The 25,450-nt window shown below is 41.7% G+C and overlaps 1 protein-coding gene and 1 long non-coding RNA gene across 12 annotated transcripts in view; one reads left to right on the top strand and one right to left on the bottom strand.

Annotated features, from left to right (window-relative positions):
- FSHR (follicle stimulating hormone receptor) overlaps positions 1-2,701 on the top strand; it is a 91,599-nt gene extending 88,898 nt beyond the window's left edge. For 8 of the 9 annotated variants that reach the window (XM_085542739.1, XM_015856891.3, XM_032443700.2 and 5 more), the window contains one exon: positions 491-2,701. In XM_085542739.1, the coding sequence (XP_085398865.1) occupies positions 491-1,718 (1,228 nt within the window). In that variant the 3' untranslated portion in view covers positions 1,719-2,701. The remainder of the gene's footprint in view (positions 1-490) is intronic. The other variant, XM_085542743.1, reaches the window with a different exon arrangement.
- The window catches only part of LOC107310855 (uncharacterized), a 31,156-nt gene extending 6,028 nt beyond the window's left edge, over positions 1-25,128 (bottom strand). For 2 of the 3 annotated variants that reach the window (XR_014944474.1, XR_014944475.1), the window contains exons 1-2: positions 9,835-11,325; positions 9,218-9,317 (exon numbers count right to left, since the gene is read on the bottom strand). This is a non-coding gene — a long non-coding RNA (uncharacterized LOC107310855). Of the gene's footprint in view, positions 1-9,217; positions 9,318-9,834; positions 11,326-13,244; positions 13,319-14,693; positions 14,769-15,128; positions 15,186-25,030 lie in introns of those variants that run through there. The other variant, XR_014944476.1, reaches the window with a different exon arrangement.
- Positions 25,129-25,450: the final 322 nt, after the last annotated feature.

Genomic DNA, 25,450 nt, shown 5'->3' with positions numbered 1-25,450 from the left:
CAAAAACTTCAGGAAAAAAAGGAAGTAATACTGATGAACAGGGGAGTGATTCAGGCTCCTTTCCTTATAGGCCACACTGAATTGATTCTTCAGAGTCTGGTGTTATGTAGGACATCATGTGTTTTCCCCATGTAGAATCACCTTCCCAGTGACAGAGAAATATGTGAGAAATAGAGCTGAAATAAGGGAGGCTTCTTACTCTGTCCAGGTGGATAACTGCCTCAAGATTGCTAGTAAGGCAATCACCAGGATTTCATTCCCATATGTTTTATGTTTGAAATTAATTTACAGTATCATGTAATGTTATATAAATAGGGACCTATCAATCCATTGCTTTCAAGTTCCAGGCAAACCTTTACAATCAGCTAACCAGAAGAACCGAACTGCTGACGTAAACAGTGTGATTCTGTGTTTGTTGTGAGCCTCATGCTGTGTCTCTTAGTTTACAACTCTGCTTTTTCTGTATGTTTTTGTTTTTTAACAATTTCAGCACGGAATTATACCCAATATGTGGCATATCTCAGGCTAAGCAAGACCTCGCTGAACAGACTGGCAAAAAGAAACGCAGACGATCTGCAGCTGAAGATTACATTTCCCATTATGGCACACGTTTTGGCCCTGCAGAGAACGAATTTGACTATGGCTTGTGCAATGAAGTCGTCATTGTGGCTTGCTCACCCAAACCTGATGCCTTCAACCCCTGTGAAGATATCATGGGACACAATGTTCTGAGAGTTTTGATATGGTTTATCAACATTCTAGCTATCACTGGGAACACCACTGTCCTAATTATTTTAATAAGCAGTCAATACAAACTCACTGTACCTCGCTTTCTAATGTGCAATCTTGCATTTGCAGATCTCTGCATAGGTATCTATCTGTTGTTTATTGCATCAGTGGATATCCAGACCAAAAGCCAGTATTACAACTATGCCATAGACTGGCAAACTGGGGCAGGATGCAACGCTGCAGGATTTTTTACTGTTTTTGCAAGTGAGCTCTCGGTCTACACGCTGACTGTGATAACTCTGGAAAGGTGGCATACTATTACATATGCCATGCAACTTAACCGCAAGGTTCGACTTCGGCATGCTGTGGTTGTAATGATTTTTGGCTGGATGTTTGCTTTCACAGTGGCACTTCTTCCCATATTTGGCATCAGCAGCTACATGAAGGTCAGCATCTGTTTGCCCATGCACATAGAAACACCATTTTCTCAGGCTTATGTTATATTTCTTCTAGTGTTGAATGTACTCGCCTTTGTGATCATCTGCATCTGCTACATCTGCATCTACTTTACTGTGAGAAACCCCAATGTTATCTCTTCAAACAGTGACACCAAAATTGCCAAGCGCATGGCTATATTGATCTTCACAGACTTCCTCTGCATGGCACCAATATCTTTTTTTGCAATATCAGCTTCACTCAGGGTTCCTCTCATCACGGTGTCCAAATCCAAGATCCTTTTGGTTTTGTTTTACCCCATTAATTCCTGCGCTAACCCTTTCCTCTATGCCATTTTCACGAAGACTTTTCGCAGGGATTTCTTCATTCTGTTGAGCAAGTTTGGTTGCTGTGAAATGCAAGCCCAGATTTACAGAACAGAGACTTCCTCATCTGCTCATAATTTCCACACAAGAAATGGCCATTACCCTAATGCATCAAAAAACAGTGATGGGACTATTTATTCACTGGTTCCTCTGAATCACTTGAACTGAAATGCTTGCATGAATTTGTGTCTGAGGCAGTGTGATAATCACTTTCAACTATTTGAATAATGACTTCAACATAGCATGCAAACGTATTTTTTTATGAGAAAACATTTCTATTTCCACTTTGCTTTTTTGTTCGTCCTCATAGATGACACATAATCTTCATTAGTTCTTGAAGGACAAAGAATGAGACTGCAATATACGTCAAAGTGTCCTTGTAGAATTGTGTCCAGAAATAAATGAGCTTACAAATGCATATCTCCTACTATACAGGCAGAGAATCCCCTCAGTCTAGGAAGATGTCAGATGCTTATTGAGAATGAAGTAATAGTTATATGTGGTCAAAAAGGAGGAGGAAAAAAAAAAAGTAGAATTACTTCTGTTGTCTGTAAAATGTGTTGGAACAATGGCAAATAATATTAACCATGTCTTCTGAGATTACAGGAGACAGAAGCCCAGTTTAATGCGCCCTACGACTGCGTTGATCGAGATAGGTGGGCCCAAAGGATCAGATTTCATATGAATTTCTAACAGTTTTGTTCAGCTTAAGTTCTGTTTTAGAAAACGAGAGAGGAAAAACAAGAGCAGAAGGAATCCTTCATAACAATTATTTTTCAATGCGGTTTAATAAAGTTGGGTTGAAACTGCTTTTGCAGGGCTGGATCCCTGGAGTGGGGCAAGGTGAGCCAATGGGTACTCTTTGAGAGTGTAAGAGGCACTGTAGGCCTGTACCATCCCTTCATGGGACACTGATCCATTTATAGCTGCTTTCAAGGTAGCTGTTCGTGGTTGGTTTTTGTTTTGTTTTTAACTGAAAAAAAGCAGTGTAAGAAAAAAATGCAAGATACATTTTATTCATACCTGCAATGCCCAAAAAGCCTCCTGGTTTCTCCTCAGCACTGAACAGTGTGTTTTATGTGTGTAATCTTTAAACTATTTTGCATTTTCCATTCTGAAATCCATTTTAATAAAACCAATATCAAAACAAAGTGCCTTGAGAACAACTGTACGGTCAGAGATATGCTGATGAAGTAAGCAATTAATGTTACTGCTTATCTGGAGAGTTCCATTTATGCAGTGCAGCCTCCACAATTGGGTTGCAGTGACCTATGAATGAGACTTGCCTGATGAAAGCCTCCACAATGAAAAAACCTGCATTCTCAGAGAGTTAAGGAAGCACAGAAAGGTATGCATGTCTGAAACTTCTTAAATAGGTATCTTTGCAGCATTGACATGTCTTTGTTTGAAAGAATCTTTTCCATTAATTCTCATTTCCTATGTAGTAAGACATAAACTACTGACAGAACTTGAGTTTTAATCATTTAATATAAACATATTTAAACTATTTAATATATAGAAATTACCCTTCTCAGATGAGAATCTTCTGTTTTCCTTTCTGACAGCCAAGGCTTGGAATGTCTGATAATGGCACTGTAAGTGCCAGTCAACTATAAATTCAGTCTTCTGTTCAGATAGATAAGTGCGCGTGCAAGAGATGAGCCACAAGTAGCAAGGAAACAGTCTTTGTTTTCTCTAGCACAACAGGAAGCCTTGTAGTTATTCTAACTTGGAGCCCACTGTCAGCTTGCTCCACAGACCATCTGACAACCGATAGTACTGTAATGTCTTCTGGTTTTCCTCCCTGCCTTTCAAGGATTCAGGATGGCATCATAGTCCACCCAGAAAGAGCTGTTTCTCTGGGCTGTCATCCAGCAGCAGAATTACTGGGTGTGACACAGCCTGTGTCACTGCACTGTGTAAGCAGATATAGTTCAGGCTGAGACCTGGTCATCTCTCCCAGCTCCATCAACTTCCAGTAACACATAGACTCATGCAGGGAAAAAGGAATGCAAGTGTTGAATAAACAGAAGGACAATGACATGCTGGAGACCACTTGGATCATGAACTGAGCACAAGCTCATTATGAGCACCAGGATAACATTTAACTAGTATGAATGGACTCAGCAAAGGGCAAGTAGGCCAGCTGGAGGGTGAAGAGGGTATTTCAGAGAAAACCAAAGAACTAGATAAACATATCTTTTCTATTAAACTTTTTTTTCCTTCTCTGTTTTTACTGGATTTACATTTCCTGTGAGTGATTGCTTGATTAGTCCCAGACTCTGAAAGCAATCCCAGATGCCATTCTGCTGGTGCATCTTTGCCTTACATGACCCTTGTATTTCAGTCTCCACCAACCCCAGAAAATGTCGAGTTATAGAAGTATGTCTGCCTTTGCTCTTGTAGTGCCACTATCAGAATGACATAGATTTGCTGCCTTTGGGGATGCCATAAACAACTTCATCTGCCTGATAGAAGCGTCACTCCTTCAAGCACGTACCTTGAGAGGAGACACTACCTGACCTCCCCAGGAACCACATATCTGGAGTTCTGTTGGGTAGTGAGGAATGGGGTCACTACCTTGATAGACTAAAGGGCACAGCAGGAACATTGCCACCACAGGTAGAGGTAATGGGAGCAGCTGGTCAAAAGCATCAATAAAAGCAAAAATCTGACTCAGTAGAGAAAATGAACTGTGAGCCATTTTCTTTACAGCATTTGCTCTGGGGGTTGCACAGATATGCCAAGCAGCATTTGCTCATTAGAAGGCAGGTCTACGTTTGAGCTTGTTAGGAATGCAGGATGAGGCTTTGCATCCCATTTAGCAAGTCTGCGAATCATCTGACTACATTTCTTTCCTGTAGATTCCCTCCTAATCATTCCACTGAGGACACAGTGGATAATCTTACATTTAATTTATGCAGCTTTGTTGCTGAGAAGAGTTAATAATGCGAAATGATTTATCCTTGGGGGAATAATCTGACTACCCCTCCCCCTCCTGTGAAGAAAGAACAGAAAAGTAAGGTGCATCCAGTTCAAATGGTCAGGTAACCACAGGCAAACCTCCTCACATGTTTGCATTCTTAATTTGAGCACGTGTAATCTCCCATTACATACTGCAAACGTGGATTGCATGCAAACTCTTCTCCACAGTGAGCTCTTTTAGTCAAAGTTAACTGCAGACACATATTTGAAAATCTGGGCCTTGTTTCTTTAAAATATTCATGCACAGGAGCAGGATTTTACAGCTGTCATCTGGATAATTAAACTCTTCATTAACAGTTGTTCTGAAACCAGTAGGTGACCTTTAATTAGGGATGAAAGTACTCAGGAATGGATTTCAAGCATTAAAAAATGCAGAGAACTCCCTCTCTTCCCTCATCCATTGAAAACCTTTTGTAAAGCATCAGTTTTCCAAGAGAAATAAAGCTGGGTGAGACAAACATGTATCCAAGTCTAATACAACAGATGAATGCTTCGCTTAAACTTTACTGTAACTAAGATTTGTAATTATTCCTCTGCCTCGTGCTTCTTTTTCCATATGTCACCTGGATCTTTACTACCTCAACCTCGACACCACCAGACAGACGTATCCACAAGAAAAAAAGAGCCAGAAAAATTAGCAAGGGCACAATGAGAGCAGTGCACAGATCAGAACGTGCTCTATTTGTGGGTGAAAGACTGAAGGGCAGGAGGTAGCAACCTTTCCATTGAGACTTCCTAACATCCAGTGCTAAAATTCTGCGCTCATGGAGCTGTACTGGATGAATGCAGCTCCCCGGCAACAAACAATGGGAATGCACGTGGGAAAATATTAAGGAGAGAGAAAATCCACCACTATGGAGATTCATTAGGGATCCTTGCTGGAAGGAGGGGTGGTCACAGCATTGTGGTTATAATTATAGATGTATTATTACATAAAGGAGAAAATAACAATCACTATAACTTAACTACAGTTTCTAGCACTTAGCTCTGGATTTCTGGAACTCTGACTTGCACATGCTTCTCAGGTCCCCTCAGCAGACCATCTGCAGATCAGGTTAAATTCATATAAAGCAGCTCCTGGTTGCAGCCATAATCCAGGCTCAAGCTTTATGTAAAGAACACGAGTTACTCAGTCAGTGCTCAGAGGAAAATGAAGGCAGTGGAGCCATCCCTGGACACCAGGGATCATGGGGTTTGCCATGTAAGTGTAATATATAATACAAATATTTTGTATATGCTGACGCTGTGAAAAGGAGAGCAGTTGCATTCGGTGCCATTCAGGCTGCATACAGCACCATCACCAGTCTCCTTTGCATTGCAATTCAGTGTACTTCTTATGAGTTACAAAGATCTGATTAACTTTAATTCTTACAGCTGCTTCTTTTCCCAAGCTGCATGGACTGACGTGGCCCTGAACATCTGCCTCTGCTTTTCCCCATCCTGGTTCTACCTACAATGGTGGTTCATGCTGCCTGTGCCCAGAAATGCTCTGCTTTTACCTGCTGTATTTTATCCTGTATTAGCAGAATACCATCTCCTCAGAAGTATTGCCTCAGAAATCAGCAGCGAGAAGTTCAAAAGTCTGCTCATTGTTCAATCTATACAGAGTGAACTTGTCTTTTTATGTTGCTTTCCAGTTTCTCTTTGCTATTTTAGCTATTTTTTGAGTGATTGCTGTGAGGATAACTAACCCTTGCCCAAGCTTCAAATGTTCTGCTTTGAAGGAGTCTCTGTTAGAGGCAGCCAACATCAATAAATCAGGGTGAAACACACAGATTCCCCTCCCTGCCTGCTGCAGGTTCCCTGGGCTTTGTTTCACACAGGTGATTCACAGTTTTCTTTCCCTGATGCCACAGATGTGTTGGCAGCAGGAGGCATTCCCTGGTGAAAAGCTGGAGAAAGTGGGGCCATCAAAAATGTAAAAAGCAAAGCCAAACTAGGGCAGCTTTCAAAAGGCCTCCATATTCTCCAAGCACTTTCCCACTTCAAGGGAAGGCCAAAAGCCTTTCTATTTCCTTTATCCGTTTTCAATTTCCTAGACCAAAATCGGCACTAAAACAGGATTCACCCCACCTTGGTGTCTCTACTTATGTCTTATTGCATAAGGCAGTACCAAAATTTCTAAGTATTAGAAGGAGTATTTATATTACTTCCACTAGCATCCTGTGTTACTCAGCAGAGCCAACTTGCCTCAACTTGAGGCAAAAATTGAGTTGAGTTAGATGTCTTTCCCACAGGTATTGAGGCCATATCTCCATGGCACTGCATTATTTTTGTGCCATATTGACTTAACTGATATTTGTTTTATATCCAACTACTCCATTTTCTCCTATTACCCAACACTGCCTTTCACCAGGACTACACATTCGCTCCCTTCAATAACTGCTGCTACCCACACCACCACTTTTAGCATCAGTTTTCCTTCCGCCTACAGTCAGTGTTACCTTTTCATGTGTTTACAACTGAAATCACAGCACTCAAAATCACTGAAAAAAAAAAAAATGAAAAAAATCCAAGGCATAGATATTCTATTTCTTTCACATAAAGGCATGTTTACCTCTTGGAAATGCTCTGTCTACAAAATCTTCTTCCATTCATTTAACACCATCACGACTACCACTCAGCTTCAGTGCCAGTGCTGACCACAAAGTAAAGGGCTAACAGTTAATCATGTAACTAATAGGCAACTAGACAGGTCTAACTTAATTTCTTGAAAATCACTTTCCAGGAATCCTTTGGCTAACTCTCTCTTTAGGACTAATTCATTAAGAAATATCTTGTTTTTCTTCTGCTAAGGTTCCCATGTGAGTCATAGCTTAATTGGATACTCAGTTACCCTCTTCGTAATTAAAGATCCCATAGCATGTTTTCATTAGGTGACAGACAACATCAGTGCTCTACCTGGTGTCCTCTTTCCTAGCAGGTGCTGGTGATGGTACCTCAGGCTGTGAGTGAGCTGGGGCTGTTTGCACAACACATGCTTCCTTTGCTCACAGCATTACTGCAGCCTCTACACTTTCCTAGATCTTGCAAAGCTCCAGTTAACCATTGTGTGTAGGCAATAGCTACATAAATACATACTTACATAAGTAGGCAGAGATCTTCAGAGATCCCTAAATAACCAGTAATACCTAGATAAAGCACTCATGGATGTGGGCACCTCTTTTGAAGACAAAACTTTATCACCCCCTTAGTCTCAGTAAGCTGTTTGAGAGAATGGGTTATGGTTTAGTACAAGATAAAATGACAATCTGCCCTATATTATGTAAAATGTATGCAAAGAAAGTCCCCCAGATCTCCCTCATCTTCATGGTTTATCCTCATAACTCAAAAGACCACAAGAATAGCACAGCCACTGGCAGAGCAAGAACAGCAAATGGGATAGACAGACAGCATCGGGGAAAAAAAAAAGATGTGGCAAAGCACTCAATGGAAGCTTTTTCTTTTTAGCATATCTCAGTAGCAGAACTATCGTCTCAATTTTAAGGCTGCACCCAGAAACCAAGACGGCATCAGGGCAAAATCTTCCATGTCCTGTGCTCTGCAGCAAGAAGACTACTGCAGAGGAGGGAGTCCTGGGAGAATTTCAAAGGCTTTTTCCCTTTTAGAATGTCAGCAAAATGAAGAAATGATATTGAGGAAGGAGGGAGGCGGAGATGGGGAAGATGAAATTTCTCTCACTTAAAATAAGACTACACAAATAATTCTTATGAAGCAGTGAAAAGAATTGCACTGAAGAGGCTCATAAAAACACAATGTCTAATTTGTCTAAGCTGGGTGTCCTGCAAGCAATGGTCTGCACTCAGACTAATATTCATCCCTGTTCAGAGTACCAGCACAAGAGCCATTTCCACAATAAATGACCTTTAAGCAGGGCTGACATGATGTGCAAGTTCTGTGCCAGCCCTCTACACTGCAGCAAATTGCACATCAAGAAGGTAACGCTTGCCTTTTGTCTATGAAAAATTGCTCACATCCTCCACCACCACCCCTAGCCATTCCTGTCATACACTTATTTGCAAGTAGTTTTGACTAGGAGGTGCAAGAAGGAGACATCTAGACTTAAGGAGCACCTGAACTCGTCCCTGTTCCAACTGCATGGAAAATAACAGAAAACGAAAGCCTGGGCAAAGAGTTGCCCAGAGCCACATCCAGCCTTGCCATGAATTTGCTTGCCTTCAAGTATCCTTACCTATAAGCAAACCCTCCTGAGCTCTTTTGCTGAATTAAATGCACACACACACAAAGAAGTTGTTTCATCACCAAGCACCACTTTTACCACAAGTCTCTCACTGCCTCATCATCTCCTTACAAGCTTTGTCTTCATCTTTCGCTTCACTTATCATGAAAATGATCCATTCTAAACCAAAGGGTAGATAATGGCAGGACAAGGGGAAATGGTTTTAAGATGAGGGAGGGAAGATTTAGGTTGGATGTCAGGGAGAAGTTTTTTTTTACTATGAGAGTGGTGAGGTGCTGGAACAGGCTGCCCAGAGAGGCAGGTCCCTGTAGGTGTTCAAGGCCAGGTTGGATGAGGCCCTGGGCAGCTGGGTCTAGTACTGAATGTGGAGGTTGGTGGCCCAGCCTGTGGCTGGGGGATTTGGAGCTTGATGATCGTTGAAGTCCCTTCCAGCCCGAGCCATTCTGAGGTTCTATGATGCTCTGTGTGTGCTGTTTCCTACCTTTTTGCATCTCTCTGAACTGATGCTGTTACATCTCCCTCTTGCCTCTGCACTTGTCCCTGCCTGTAGCAGACAGCAGTTACGGAGTTGTGAGTAATGTCTGAAATAGAAAAACACTGCAATCAAGAAAACTCTATTTAAAAACCAAGAATATCTATTTTTTCCCTTTGATTTTTTTTTTCTTTCTTCCTTCAAAACATCCTTTGTAATCCCAAACATCACTGTGAAATGGATGTTGACAGTTCTCACTTACTTCAGAGAGGACTTCATCAAAGGAAACGTTGCAGTGTTCTTCCCCTCCCCTCTACATAAGCGCTTCTTTCCTCCCTCCCCCTGCACACACAAACACTGGTTTTCTTTCCCATTCCCTCTTATGTTCTGTGTCTGCAAGCAAAGACGCAGAGCACAGCTCTTGGATAGGAATAAGCTATGCTTCTCAAGCACACACAGCTCATACAGAGGCCTGGAGGGCCCAGGGATTGGATGCTGTTTCCTAGGGCAAGGGAGAATCTGGAAGGTGAGACTATTTGTTTAAGAAAATTAGAAGGCGCAGATGGAGAAGCCCGAGAGCATCTGTGTCCTGACTGGGGATGAACTTCTGCAGCCAAAGAACTCACCCCTCATAAGAGCCAGGTTTAGATAGCTTGAGCTGGTCTGCTGTGAAAGAGAAAGGTAGTGAGTGATGCTAGCAATTCTAAGAACAGATCATCACATTACTTATGTGACATCAGCTGACATTTATCAGTTAACAAGAACAATAGCACATAAAGACTTGTGTTTAAAGCCCTCCCAGGAAAGAAAACAAACGTAAACACTGCTAGGCAGTCTCTGATAAAAAAGTCAGGCTGGATAGGCAATGTATGCCTCACTCAGTGCTCCATGCCCTGCAAGAGACCTGGGTGCCCTGTCTGTCCCTGCTGCCTCCTGCAACTGGGCTTGGTGGGCAGGAGGACTGGGTGGCCTTGTTCAAAACACCTGTCCCACCCATGACCAGTGTTTTGTGACCAACTGCTATTTTTGTGTTTATAAGCCTTCATTGTGGTTTCCTGGCCATTCCCGTAATTGCATTAATTTACAGTTGCATAGAAAATCCAATCTTGACCCATCTGTATCAATAATTCAGAAGCTTCCCTTTCCTCTTCAAGTAGCAAGCAGCTGTCCTGGATTCCTACTACATCCAGTGCTTAGAATATGAATGTGGTGGCATCAGTTACTGCTGCAGTTTAGTAGCAGTTTCTGTCGTACCTTTCAGCATTATTTATAATTTGATTGCTATGCCCATGCATCTTCCAGGAATGGACATCACGTTTACTTCTTGGAGAGGGCCCAAAAGCAGTAGTAAGTATTCCCTCCTCCCTTCTCACACCCAACAAGCTTTGTTCTGGACAGCTTGGTTAACCCTTTCTGTTGCAGTGACAAAGATGAAGGACCTCTTCCTCTGCACCAGGAGCACTCACCACTACACCTCCTGAACATCCCTGAGCAAGATCAGTCCACTGCATCTCAGAGGAATTCACTGTGTTGTGCATTCATGACAGTCACTTTATACTAGCAAGACAATACTAATGAATTCTGGGCTTGTTTTGAGGCAATAAAAAAGGCTTTCATGTTGGAGGCTCAGGGAAGCCTGTGCAGCAAGAACTGACTGCGGTTTCTAAATGTCTGAAAACTTCTGAAACCAGACTTTTTGCCAATGGGAATACAACAAAGCTTGTGACCAGGAGAGCTGGAGTACAAGTGATGGGCATGCCCCAAGGCTACATCAGGCTTTTGAGACAATCCGTGCATGAACAACAGAGGTGCACAGTTCCACTATGGGAATGCCTGAAGAGGTGGAGGAGTAGCACCCAAAGGGCATACACACGTTCCTGGAAGCATCAAGGTGCATGGGGAGCCCACCCATGCCTTCACCTATGGGAAACTTGCCAGTGACAGCAATCGAAGTGTTTCCAGTTGCCAAGCATCAAGGGAAATTCTGCCTTGTGAGCCCTGCCTGTTGCCTAGAGGGGTTAAGAGATTTCCAGCCCATGTCTCTTGTACTCATATCATCATGGAAAGGACCCCCTCCTCCTTCACCCTCCAGCAAAGTCCAAAACTCCCCAAAGAAGTGGGCACAGGGGATAAAGCTCCTTTCTGACACAGTTTTCAGATCAGAAGAGCCATAAATGTAGGTGGTTTCACCTGGATCAGTCTCCAGGGAGTGGGCATACTGCCTTAGGCACTGCACTGCCTTTGGCTGCTTCCCCAGCACAAGGTCATCCCCGCAGTTAGCCCTCCTCCCTGGAGCTGCTCTGTCTGAAAAATGAGTGCCTCCGAGAGTGGTATGGCAGAGCACTCCCACACACAGCTGCAGAGGGAGTTATTTAACAGCACGGATGTTATTGAAGCACAGACTGTAGAGCCTGCTCTCTTCCTGCAGTATAAAAGGCAGCATTACATCATGCCTCTGCTGTGAAACACTCCTCCCTTAAGGGCAGCGTAGAGAGGTTATCTCAGAAAACACGACAAAAATGCAAGGGTGCTGGCAGGTGGGCACAGACAAGGCCAGATCCTTCCACTCCTGTGTTGGTGACCTTGCTGCGTTTTTCCTCTGCCTGTGGGACATTACTCTCTGGGGAGAGGAGAGGATGGGGGTTTGCAGTTTTGCACTTCTACTGTCCGTGAAGTAATGACAGAAATACCCATAAGAGTTCAGCATGATGGAAACGTACCTCACCTGAGACGTTAAAGCTTTAAAGGTGCTAAATGTCTCCTGGGGGCCTAAGAAGAGCCAAGGACCACAAAGCATGTCAACAGCATCTGAACAACACACAGAAAACTATCATCAGTCTGGGCCAGACCACCAACCAAAACCAAGGTTGTAGTTTCTCCCATGCTATGTGAAAGATCCTCAGATTTCATTTCTGTTCTCTGTGCTGGTGATGCTGACAAGAGTTAGGATACATTTAATACCAGTTTAAAAGTTTAAGACAGCGCTGCACTCAAGACCCTTACAGGAGTCTGACAGAGAAGATTTACTTACAGCAAAAAGGCAGACGTTCATCACGATATCTTTCCTGACATCTACTGCTACAAATACATTGCTTTGTTGCTCTCTCTCCTCCTTCTCCAATCAGTAGGAAAAAAATATAGAGAGAAATAAATTTGTTTCCAGCCCTATAATAGATGCGTTTCTTTTACTTCAGGATTGATCTCTTTGTGTGTTGGTAAAAATTTGCAGTCTACTTTCAAGTATTTTTGTCACACGTTTCCATGTTTTTCTATTTATGGGATGAATTATATCAATAAAAGTCCAATTTGCTGTGCTGTATTTGGGGAACAACTGCTGTATGAGAGCTGGTTCTCTGACGTTCTCAGATTCTCCCACAAAATGCTCTACATCTTAACATCCTTCTTGGGAAGAATATCCTCGGAGTTGCCTGGGGGAGGATCAAGAATAAAGCATTTTCCATACAGCTCTGGACAAAAACTGATGTCCCATTAAAAGCTCAAATTCTGTTTCTGGAGCTGTTATTAGAAAGGTTGCCATATTTGTATGAAATCCCACAGAGGAAATGCATGCAAGCATTCTGCTCAGCATGAACCCCAAGCACCCATCACAGTGCTGGATTAGCTACAGTAACATGTTCCAAAAGGCAGATATAATGCAAAGCAAATTGCACAACCCTTTAGTGTGTTTTGACACCCAGAAAGAGAAGGTACCACTGAACATTACAAATATACAGAATCTGCAACAATCAATCACAAGGCCGCAAGAAAGGAAAAAAAAAGAAACATAACCAGGTTGCCAGCAACAGCCAGATATTGGCACAGAAGGGAAAAGTCAGTCTCCAAGGAAGAATGGGCTCGGTATGGGCTGCCTGCTTCCTAAAGATCTGGAAGGGTTTCTAGAAAAAGCAGACTGGAAGCAGGAGCTTTGCCCTGGAAGGTTCTTAATTCCCTGAAGCAGAGTTATTGAGCATGAATGAGGAATGAGCTTTTTTTGTATCATAGGGAAATGCAAAATGAAATGGATGTAGTTCCTCACCTTTCCCACAGTAGATCAGAGACTCATTCCAATAGGACTGCCTCAGTTTCATGAAATAATGAACAAAGGGAAATCTGCAAAATAAAGTGTGGGTTTTTTTCATTATCTCTTAGTGTATATGTTTTACTCTTTAATATTTCCTTCCTCTGACATTTATTTTGTAAAGTCTTGAAAATAAAGGACGTCCTGCCTCACATCCTCTGTCACTGAAGCTTTCACGACAGATGTGATTTATCAGCTGAATGTATGGAGGGTAATATTAGCGACGTGGTCAGAGCATGGGGTCAATCTAATCTCCACAACAGAATGAAACTACACAACTCATTGCTTAAATCTTGGTATAGATCTAGGCAAAACAATCCAGTTCTCCATTGGTTATGGACATGGCACTTGTCAGGTTGCTGGAGGACTATACTCCCCTCAGAGATAGCCCACAGCTCCCCAGCTGTTCTACTGCCTCAAGAATGAGGACAAAATCACTAGATGTGGCACAGTGCAGTGAGAGACATCCAGCTCCTGCCAGCACTGTCTGCCCTGACTAATCTGAACCCGATCGATTTGGAAAAAACTTGTTCTTTGCTATCATCTGCTTGGTTGGAGGTAGAAAGGAATACTCAGACCCATTTCTGTGTTTTAAATATTGTCATAAAACGAATGAGTGCTTTTTTTTCCCCTTAGAACCTGAGTGACCAGCATGTCCTTATTGAAATGGGTGCATTGTGGCCTCACAGGTTGCATCTGCTAATCATCCCTCCCGTTAACTTCAAGTCCATTCCTAAAGACAACTTGAGGAATTCCGGTTTACAGATCTAAGTAATGTTTTACATTTAAGCTCATTGGAGGGCAAATAACCACAAGGAAATAAAGAATCCAATCCATAAAAAATACATGGCGGGGACCAGCACTGAGATTATTTCTCCTAACACCTGCATGTGAGTTCAGGCAGAGACCCAGAACACCCGCCATGTGACTCCTGCTAATGATCACAAAACAAATCAGTGAGGTTTTGTGTTTTCTGGGGACAGCTAAATTACTCCATCTGCCATTTGCGCTGAAGGTGTTCAGTGCCTAATAGATCTCAAAGCAAACCCTGCTGGAGCCAGTCAGGAACTGGCAGCCAGGTGAGCTTCACATGACTTCTAAGTTTGATGGAAAATATTTCTCACTGCTGGGTAGAAGGGAGTTACTGAATTTGATTACTTCAAGATGCTATCATAAAATTAAATAAATAAATGAATGAAAAGCAGAAATTAATCGTCTTTGCTCCACAACAGAGAGACAGAGAAAAACAACACACAATTTCAAACAGAGGCCAAAGTGTGGTAAAAGTGCTCATTAATGCTGGTAACTGAGCCTAACTCAGTGTAAAGAACAACACTTTAAATGTGTGAATATATTCCACACATCTACATATGAAACAGTTGCTTTATGGTAAGGACAAATGCTCACCCAAGCCAGGACTGCAGCAAACCACTTCTTCCCAGAGCATGACCAACTTGTATTCTCATGTAGAGATTTTCTGCCCTTATCATGGAGGCAAAAGAAGACGTTAATGATCAGGATATAGGAAGTTTTACCGGAAAAAAATAACAAAACTTATTAGCAAGATGAAGGAAAAAAAATGTCATAAATGTGTCATAAAATGGATTACTTTGGATATAGCTCTCTGCTATATAATCAGGGCTTACATTTTAGAGCAAAATGTAAGCCAGTTTTAAAGGAAAAATAGCACATCATGTGGAAATATAAGAAAAGGTAAATTTTAAAAGGAAATATAAAAATACGAAATAACAGAACAGGATCTTGCATTTCAGGAGTGAATAATAAATTCAAACATTGAGTTCTCTTTCATTCTTCAGAACCATATTTTTTCAGCATACTTACTGTCAGCATATTTTTCCTCTGCTCAGCTTGCTGCTAATTACCACTGGTGAGAAATTTCTGGAGCCACAAAAAAGGAAGGCAAAAAAAAAAAAAAAATGCTGTCATTACTGTTATAAGCGCACAGCAGAAATCACTAATGTTTCCAATGGTCTCATGAGAGAAATTGGAGTTAGTTCTGTCTTACAAATGGCAAACATGGGCACAGATCCCTTGAAATCACTTGATGCAGACATGCAGAATACCTGAAGCTCTGCTCACCTTGTCAAGCAGCACAGCTTTCTGGAAGAGTGGAGCTGTTGAGAAGACCACGTGAAGACCAGAGGTCTATAATATTTTATGTGATTTACAATATCCATGCAGGTAGCCCTTCCTATTTATTTACTTCAGGTCTGGATTCATAGAATCATAGAATGGCTCGGGTTGGAAGGGGCCTCAAAGATCATCAAGCTCCAACTCCCCTTCCACAGTCAGGACCGACAATCTCCATATCTAAAACTAGACCAGGGTGCCCAGGGTCCCAAATGATAGAGTTCCATGGAGATGAGCCCACATTAACAAACACAGTGCATTATGTGCACATCTTTAGCATGCTCCAGAAAGTTCATGGGGTCCAAGACTACTCCACAACAGGAATAAAAACTCCAGTGAAGAGGGGTGATAAGAAAACTGATATTAAAAACACACTGGCTGTGCTCTAAAATGCTAATGAAGACTACACTGCATGTACTGAGATGGCTCAGGTCTCTGAAATGCTAATTCTGGTCACATTTATATCATCTTCTCACTTCAAACTAGAAAGAGGTACATTGTGAGATGATTTGAGTGTTTCAGAAGTAGTAGCCAAACCAGAAATAGTCGCTATAGCACTCAGTCAACTGTTACTACTGATTGCCTGAAGATGGGGATTGTTCAAGTTCCATTTTTCAAAAGTACATTTTTCATCATGCCATAATCATTACCAGGACTATTTATAAATGGATATGCAAGCTGCACACCAAGGAAAAAAAGAATATCTTTTCCTTTTGATAGTATGTTGCTTGAAAATGTGGGAAATTTTTTCCAACTAAAAATCTCACTTCTAATACCAAAGTCCTCAAGTGTCCTTGGAGTCCTACCTTCCCTTATGGAAGCATTTACTTCCATGTGCTGCTGGGGTCTAAGGAATCAATAAATGTAAGAGATGAAGGAGATGCTGAGACAACAGTCATGACCTTGACTCCGTGGTCTGTGGCAAGTTGAAGTGAAACGCCAGGTCCAAACAGTACTCAGCTCTGTCTAAAACCAGTCTGACAACAGACCTGTGATGAAGGCTGGGTTTTTGAAATCTAGTTACATCTGTACTCATATTTTTCTTTAACCACTAAATGACACATTCCCTCTAACAGAAACTTGCACAATTTGAAAACAAAGTCAATGAGGAGTACAGACTATGGCTAATATCACTGCGTTATGATGACTGTGCAAAAGGGGCCTTCTTTCAGTTCCTCCCAGACTCTGCCAGTACCAAAGTAGCGCCAAGTGCTTTGTGCACATGCATTATTCAAGACATGCACTTTTAAATGAGAAATTTTACATGCAGAAACCAGGCAGTGGTAAGATATACAATGTAAACAATACGTGGAGAAGTTATCAGTATGTACATGGTGGTAATATTAGGCAATAAAGGTGCTACCACAATTGATTGATATGCCTTAATAATGCCTTTCAATTTTCCTAAGGGAGGAAGAATGAAATGGAACTGAGACTTCCCAGTGTTAAGGACGGCATTTTGTAAGTTCATATTTCTTCACAGTCACTTTCTAGGAAAGGACTTTGCAATGAGTGTAATCTTCTCTTAAAAAACCCTCCCAGTGTGCTTCCCTTTACGAAATAGCACTAGCTGTTATTAAAATACATATTTATTCACGTGGAATTGAAAACATTCTTATTTCATTAAGCTTCTACAAGTATATGGTAATAGTAAATGTATCAGGTCACTTCACTATCTGCATCATATTTATCTCCTTTAAGATTTTGCTTCCAAGCATAGGAATAGATTGGAGCAAAATATGTTTTAATACAACGCAAAACACAAAGCACTTCAAAATAAAATCATTCTTTTCCATCTGCTTTCTTTATGAGTTTTGCCTAAGGGTTTGATTTCATAAAAACTAGACAGGAGCTCAGCTGCTCATGCCATCCAGAGGCTTTAACTGTGGGGATGGAGATTGTAAATGTGGTTTGAGATTTCCATGCTGAACATTTGTGTTCATAAGAAAGAACCACTTGCCCATAATGATAAAGCTAAATTTGTACAGAACCTGCACAGGAGGAAATAAAAATAATGTGATTCTATCAGCATAAACATCAATATAATGAGCTGCTTTGTCAGAAGAGCCATGTCCTTCACTGTACAGACACCCCCAACCACCCTTAGACCCAAGCCTTCCTGCAGAGTCCCAGGAGTTTCTTGAGCTTACTCACCTCTTTGGCCTGAAGCTACTGCTTGTTTAAACCACCGTAACTGGCTTCCAATTCTTGAAGCCCATAGAGGGCAATGCACGGCATCAGCCAAAAAGCATCACCCAGCACCATCTGCAGCTAAGTCTCCTGCAAAGGTAACTGAGCATGGTGTGTACTTAAGGGACATAGTGACCCCAACAGAAGCCTGGATAAGATGCCTACATGAGTGATTATTATTAAGTGCATTAACACATTCCTGTCCATCCTGAATCTCTCTCCGGTCTCTGTTCTTACTCCCCTTTTCATTCTCTGTTGGCTATTTCCAAAAGCTGGCTATTTCCAAAATCTACTTCACCACTAAGTCGATATATATAACTAACAGCCCACTTCTCTGCATTGCATAAACAAGACACACAAGCCATGGCAGACCTTAGCCTCACTGCACTGAAGCTACATGCTAGTTAATGAGACACATTGTGCTTCATCCCCTGGTCATGTGCTATGCACTCCTGGCAGTCTTCCCTTCAACATTTCTGACCACTCCGCCACTTTCCTCACTTATATGAAGCTTTACCGAACTGGAATATTTCAGTTCATTATAGCAAATAATGATTGCTAAATATCACTAAATTGGTAGTTGCTAAACTGCTAAACCAGTGCAGAAATACAATACTGAATGCAATGGGCATACCCTCTCTTGAATCACAATTTTCCATTCACAGTTGCGTTCTGTAATACAGCAGCTTAATTGGTATACAAACCACCTAGTAGGGGCCAACCTTGGTATTTGCAGACTGCTAATCTTTTCATCAAGACGGCATATTTCAATTGTTTTGCAGAAATCAAAATATATGGTGTTGACATTATTAAACAGAGCAGAGTGATGTTTCATAAATCTACAGCAACGCTTCCATTATTACTTTAATTCCTTACTTATGGATCCTTCCTTTTACATGATTTATCCTCCAGAGAGCCATGAGATTAATTGTCTGTAATTTACTGGGTCATTCAATTTACCCTACCAAACAGTGGCACAATATTAGCTCTGGCATTCCTCGGCCCTCATGCTCTAAGACTTGTTAGAAATCAGTGCAAGGAGGTCATACATCTCCTCAGGCAATCCTTTCCATACATCTGGATACAGGTGCTAGGGTCCTGAGATTTAAAAGTGCTTAACTTCAGTAGTTATTTAACATCCTCCCTAATTAAGAACAGAAGACAAAGTGTTTGCTACCATGCTGTGACCCAAAGCCATCATTCTGCTTCTTTTTCATCATAGGAAAAAAAAACATTACTGACCAGTCCTGAGGCAAAACTTTGGGGGATAGGTGATATTTTTATTAGACTGATAGAACTGATCATAGAGATAGTAGGTCTAATAAAAGATTTTATCACCCTCTGAGAAGTTCACCTTATCTACATCTTTAAAACACCATGGCTCCAAACAGCATCACTGTGGGAAGAATTTTAAGTTTTTTTAGTGTTGAGACAGAGAATTTTATCATTCTTGTCTTCAACCTTCCATGTGCCAAGGCTAAGGTCCCATCTGCTCCTCATACATCTGAGGAATTATAGAATGGCAGGGATTGGAAGGGACCTCAAGAGATCACTGAGTCCAACCTCCTGCTGAAGCGGGCACTCTACCATAGGTTGCACAGGTAGGGATCCACCCAGGTCTCAAATATCTCCATAGAAGGAGAATCAACAAGCTCCATGGGCAACCTGTTCCAGGGCTCCATCACCCTTACTGTAGAGATGTTCTTCTGCATGTTTGTATGGAACTTTCTACATTCAAGTTTCAGACCATTACTCCTTGTCCTATTGCTACACACCACTGAGAAGAGCCTGACCTCATCCACTTACCTCCCACCATTTTTTAGACATTTATAAACGTTTATCAGATCCCCCCTCATCTTCTTCTGCCCAGGCTGAACAGCCCCCAGGTTACTCAGCCTTTTCTCATCCAGGAGATGCTCCAGGCACTTAGTCATGTTTGTGGCCCTTCACTGCACTCCAACTAAAACAAAGAGGTTTACACTGCTTAGAACTATCTTCAGGCTCTTTTACCTGTTTTCCAAATTTACTGTCAGATTTAAGAGCATCACATTCTCGTTTACTCTGTTAACATGAATGTGTAAACATATCTGGTTTCTCATATAATTGCTGCTCTCACTTCTAATCTGCAGCTATATGTAGCTTGTATTTCCCTGATTGCCAAATTTGAGGGGCTTGAAATTTAATAAACCTCTCTAGACGAGTTTTCTATTATAGTTTGTACTCTGATGTTTCAATTTTTCTCATTATCGGTTGGTCTTTTGAGAATTATCCCTTTTAACAGCACAGAGAAAATGAGAGATTGCTGAGCATCTCTCTTCCAGCTAGGATCAGCAAATGCAGTTGGGTTTGATCACTCACATTTCATCAATGCTATTTACTTCCTTGTGCAGAGATCAAGTTGCCTTCTGTAACAGAATAAGACCTAATACTGGTTTTTCTTAATAATATGTAATATTTATTTTTTGCTTGTTCTTAGGAAACTACCTAACATTTTTAGAAACTCCAAGGAAAGCAGTTTTAGCAACTGCTTATTCCCTCTTATCTCACTTAAATTATAAGGGGACACTGTTGATAACCAACTAACGTCTTTGTGCTTCACTTTTTTCTCCACTTAATCACTGCCTCCCCGTCCTTCTGAATGGAGGTCTGTGAACTTCAGCATGTAAGAGCTCTTAGTCTTGAGAAATAAATCACTTTAGGGGACACCATCTTCCTTGCAGAGAGCTCTTTCCAAGCTACCACAAGCACCCAAAATACATACACACCAGCTATTCTATTTAATTTTCCTGCAGAGGCTATAAGTCATGATCTGTGCACTCTGGCTATCTTTGTCTTGCTACCAGCTCTCAATAATACTAATGATATCCATTTTCTTTTCACAAATGGGAATGTGTAATTCCATTTGTTTATGTCCCAAGCTTCTCTAGCTATTAAAGAATTGCTCTTCTTTAAACCCCTCAATGCCTTGTTTCTCTGCATCACTGTAACCTTGAGTTTACCCAACACGACTTCAGGCAACTTACTGTGTTAGTGTCTGTTAATTCACCATCATTTGTATACTGGTTTTAAATCCTCTGAGTCAATTTAGGAACTAACTTCCCAAAAGATGGGCAGGAAATGCAGATCCAAGGCAATTCATGTACCTTCGAACCTTCCTCTGCTACCTCTGGTGAGCTGACACCTGCAGCTCTGCAATGCCAGCACACTAGAGGTGTAAAACACCCTCTCTCATTTAGAAGTGGTGGTGCAGAGAATCACATCCAACTCTTCTCTTAAATTTGCTTTCCTCTTTTACATAATAACATAATATTGAAGTCCAGAGGTCACCTCCTTCTCCCAAGCACCTCACCAAAGAAAGCTCTTCTATATGTCCATACAGCAGCGTGATGTAATCTATTACATCAAAACTATTAAAAGCACTGGTTTTGGTGACCACAGGTTGTGCAATCCACTGATGCAGCAGATATAAAATGCCTGCAGTTTCATGAGTAACATCACTTCTCTAGGATGCAAAGGACTGCATCCAGCTTTCACTCTACTAACACAGGCTATGGGCAACCCACTTTATCTATCATGATTCCAACTTGCAGCACCAACAGAGGCCTGGAAGACCAAATATTCTCTCTCTAATACACACACCCTGATAGATAGCTCCACCCTCCCCCAAGCACTGTTAATCCAGGGCTTGTACTGAAATAAACAAGCTTCATGTTGACTATTTTGCTTTCATTGGTGGGTATTCCTCTGGCAGTTCTGCACAGCCTTAGGATGAGCTGCAGGGATTAGCTCTGAGCAGCCCTCAGGGATATAGTGTCAGCTGTTCTCAATTTTTGTCTGTGGAGACAATCTGACAAGTGCAGCTAGGCCTGATAACAAAGATCATGCCAGAAAGGTGCCAGATGCAGTGCTGTATCCCCCTCTGTTCCCTTGGCACCTGGCAGGCTATTTAAACCCTTTCTCCTATCCACATACACACTGTGGGACACATTATACGCACATGAAAACAGCCTCCCAGTCTTCACATGGTAAATCATGAGCAAGTCCTTGCAAAGTACAATGCGTGCTGGAGAGCCCAGCTCTCTATGTGGGGAGAATGGCATCCTGCATTTTTTTTGCACAACCACCAAGATGAAGTATTTGCACTTTAAGGTGGCAGCAGGATAAATCCTCCCTTAGCTGTCTAAAGCAAACAAACATTATCTTCAGCGAGAGAGATCTGCAGGTAATCAGTTCAGTGTGAGCTCTTGGTACAGCACTGTGGCCCTGGACAAATGTAATCATTAGGTACATAATTAGAGTATGGATGGAAGTAGGGAGCTTAGATTTTCCCTGCACATGAAACTTATCCATCTGCAATGGAAATACTGTGTCTGTCACTCAAAAAAGCTCTAAAAAGGTAGAAAAAAGATTCAATACATATCCCTGAGAATGATTAGGGAATATGATAGCACGTTTAAGAACAACTGATTCTAGATGCTTAAGATATTTATCCCGTCAACTTGCAGAGGTTACTTGGTTATGTTCTAAAAATTCCGACCTGTGCAAAAAGTCTGAGCAGAATTCATGCTCTTACCTAGCAGTCAAATACATCAAAGAGCAGATGGCCAGAACCTGAGGCTGGAAAAAAATAAGAGTGGAAAACCAGTGCAGTTTTAAACAACATCTATACTTGATCACAGGTAAATTGGATTCTCCCTGACAGGAAGACTTTGTAGTAAAGAGATAGAGTTTAGTTTCACTACTAATTTGAAAAAAGCTAAGGGCAGCCCTGGGCCCTTCACTACTGCAAGGTGAATCCCATGCTAAAGAAATTCTGCCATGCTCCCCCGCTTATTCACTCCAGGAGGGCAGGCATAATGGGGCACAATGGGGCCAATCCACATCTGCAAGAAGATGCTAAGATGGCTTCAGGGTCCTGCCCTGCAACATTTAGCTGGCATGACAGAGGATACTGTCTGTCCCACTGCATGCCCTCCCTGCTTATCCCTATCATCAAAGCAAGAGCTCAGGGGACTGGGAAGGTCTAATTCCCAGTGCCACAGCTCATTGATTCAAGAGCTAATGCAAACCACAATTGATTGTGCAAGTAATTATTAAGTCAGAGTGATAAGTGCAGCACTGCAGAGAGGCTGAAGGCAGGTCAAGCTATGACCCTGCTGGAAGTCTCCAGCTAAAGGAGGGAAATCTTCCCTGTATGAATTACCTGAGTTTGTGCAGCAGAGTCTTTAATTCATTATAATTTAATTCTCTGAGGCATAAACTAGAGATCTACAGCCACTTAAAACATCTGAGTGAGAGCATCCAGGCATGCTATGAATTTTGCTCAGTCTTCCCAACTACACTTCAATTTCTGCTTCTCATGCAGATGCAGACAGACAGCTTTTTGAACTCAGCCTCATGCAAACTCCCAAGGACAGGTTTGGCTCCATGGTGTCTTGATGTTTTGATCAGGAGGTGGGCTTCTGAGTATCTCTATGCACATTTCCCTCCTGCTTCACTGATGGCATCTTTTACCAGTCCTGCTGTGAGAGGAGCATGTTCCTCAAAATACTGTTTCTGAGAGTCGATGTGAAGTGCTTTCAGGTCTCATTTGGACCTAACACTGCCTTATGCAGGGGGTTTTGTAGTTGCTGGAGGTGCATAGCAGAGTTCTAGATGAAATAAGAACTCCAGTTCCTTGCAGCTGAGTAAGAGTTTAAATTTGGAATGCACCAGGTTTTAAAAATTGAGTGTCTTCAATGAGGTCATAAGCGCTTATACTATTTCTCCATATTACTAAAAACTACCATGCAGATTAAGGCAGCGAGGTTCAAAAATGTATTTGAATCATTATGTGAGAATTGCAGCAGTAGATTCACACACCTAAACCCGAGCTGGGTTTTAAGACTAGCATTCCTTTTGTCTTTTATTCAAAGCCAATTACTATTTGTATTTTATAGAAAGCTACAAGCTTTAAGATCAATGAAATCTTTCCGATTTAGATCTGTAACTACTTAAATTACCCTTATCTTGCCCCACAGTGCTGCTGCTTTTTAAACTGTAAGAACAGCACTTCCCTATGCACTTGGTTATAGGGTGATGGTAATGACACTTCTTATTCCAGCAGAATTTCATCAAGCTCATAAACATTACTATGCCTTTACATCTAGTTGAGAGATTTCAGTTGGATATTCAGCTATTTACTTCCAAGAAAAATGGTTTCTTTTCCACACAGAAATTATCACAGCTCAAAGGAGCCTGATCTCCACCAGTCAAGAATTTACCCTCATATGAGTGAACCAGCTCCCACATTAATTTAATTAGAACTTCTGTCTGTTCTAATCTGACTCTTTGTAGAAGCGAAGACGCTGGAAGTGAACCAGGGATATTGCATTAGAAATTTTAGCAACATCTGGAAGGCAATTTGCAGGCTGCATTAGACAACTATGGCCAGACTCCCTCAGCCGAGGCTTTCTATAGAAAGTAGCTGATGGCCTCCAAGAAGAGGCAAAACAATTTGACCCATCCTCCCTGCAGCAGTGGACACAGGTAATCCCACCAGAGTTGCTAATCCATCATCTCCAGCCTCTTCCATAGCATACCTGCAATCACAGCTGGACAGACAGAGATAGAATCTATGCCACATCCACACGTCTGCAGTGTGTGCCCATGGCATTGATTCGCCATGCAGTAAAGGGCATGCTGCTCACCTCCCCGCAGCTGAGGACCTGCTGTCTGGCATTTCCAAAGGAGTTCCCTGCACTGGTACAGCAGCTGCCAAGCACAAGCCAACAAGTGGCAGAGACTCACCCTGCCTCACCACACGATAACACGTTTATCTCACCCTGCTGTTAATAAGCCTTCACAGCTCAAGAAGCAAGGATCTTTGGAAACAACAGCTTAGACTTTGTCCTGATTTCACTCCAGCTCCCTGCTGACAGATAGTGCAAGCAAGCTCTTATATCTTGTCTCACTTTTCTGATTAAAAGTATTATCTTTATGTGAGGCTAGAATTTAAGGTATCAGATTGGACTCCAGCTGTAGGTAAGTGACAGTGTTTGCCAGATAAGTATCCTCAATGCTTTGCCGAGGGTTTGGTTTTCTGAAACAAACTGTAATGATACCATAAATAAAAAGTGGCACACAGGAGAGCTCAAACTGACTTTCAGCTCTAGCAGAGTGATAAAAAGGCATTGCCTTTCACCTAGGATATAAGAAACCTGTAAAGGGTTATCCAGAAAATAATCCATTAAGCATGCCCAATTAAAAGAAAGGGGGAAAAACATAATAAGCAAAGTGCTGTGCAAGGACTGTTTTCCTAGGTAAAACAGAGATAAAAATGAATATGCAAAGTAGTCTGTCATGATAAAACACACAGGAGCTCATCGATCACTTTAAACCATAAATACAAATCTTTTTCTTACCTCTAAAACTAGAGCTGGATCTTTAACCACGTCGGAGGAGTAGATAATAACCCATCAAGAACCCACAGAGACTCAGCTACCAGCATGAAGATTTTGCTCTATTTGAGACAAAAAGCACAGATTTAGCTTTCCAAACACAAATGGGAAACAGCATAAGGGAAATCAGTGTCTGCTGAGGGGAATATTTTGTTCTAGGTGGGATAATGATAGTCCTTTCAGGCTATGTCACATACATAACTGGCTCTCTTTTTTCATTAATGAATTTCTATCTCTGGCTCACTGAACTGAGCCACATGAACAAAGGTGATCCAACAAAAAATAATACACTTTACATTATTAAAAATCATTCATTTCTATGGAAGTGTAGGAAAAGAGAAGCTGGCCTGCAGAAGAAAGGCCTCCTCTCCCATACATCCATAT

The sequence above is a fragment of the Coturnix japonica genome, chromosome 3 (genome assembly GCF_054131305.1).
Source record: "Coturnix japonica strain WE chromosome 3, WE-NBRP24, whole genome shotgun sequence".
Classification (NCBI taxonomy): domain Eukaryota; kingdom Metazoa; phylum Chordata; class Aves; order Galliformes; family Phasianidae; genus Coturnix; species Coturnix japonica.
This window is presented reverse-complemented; position numbering and strand designations above follow the sequence as displayed.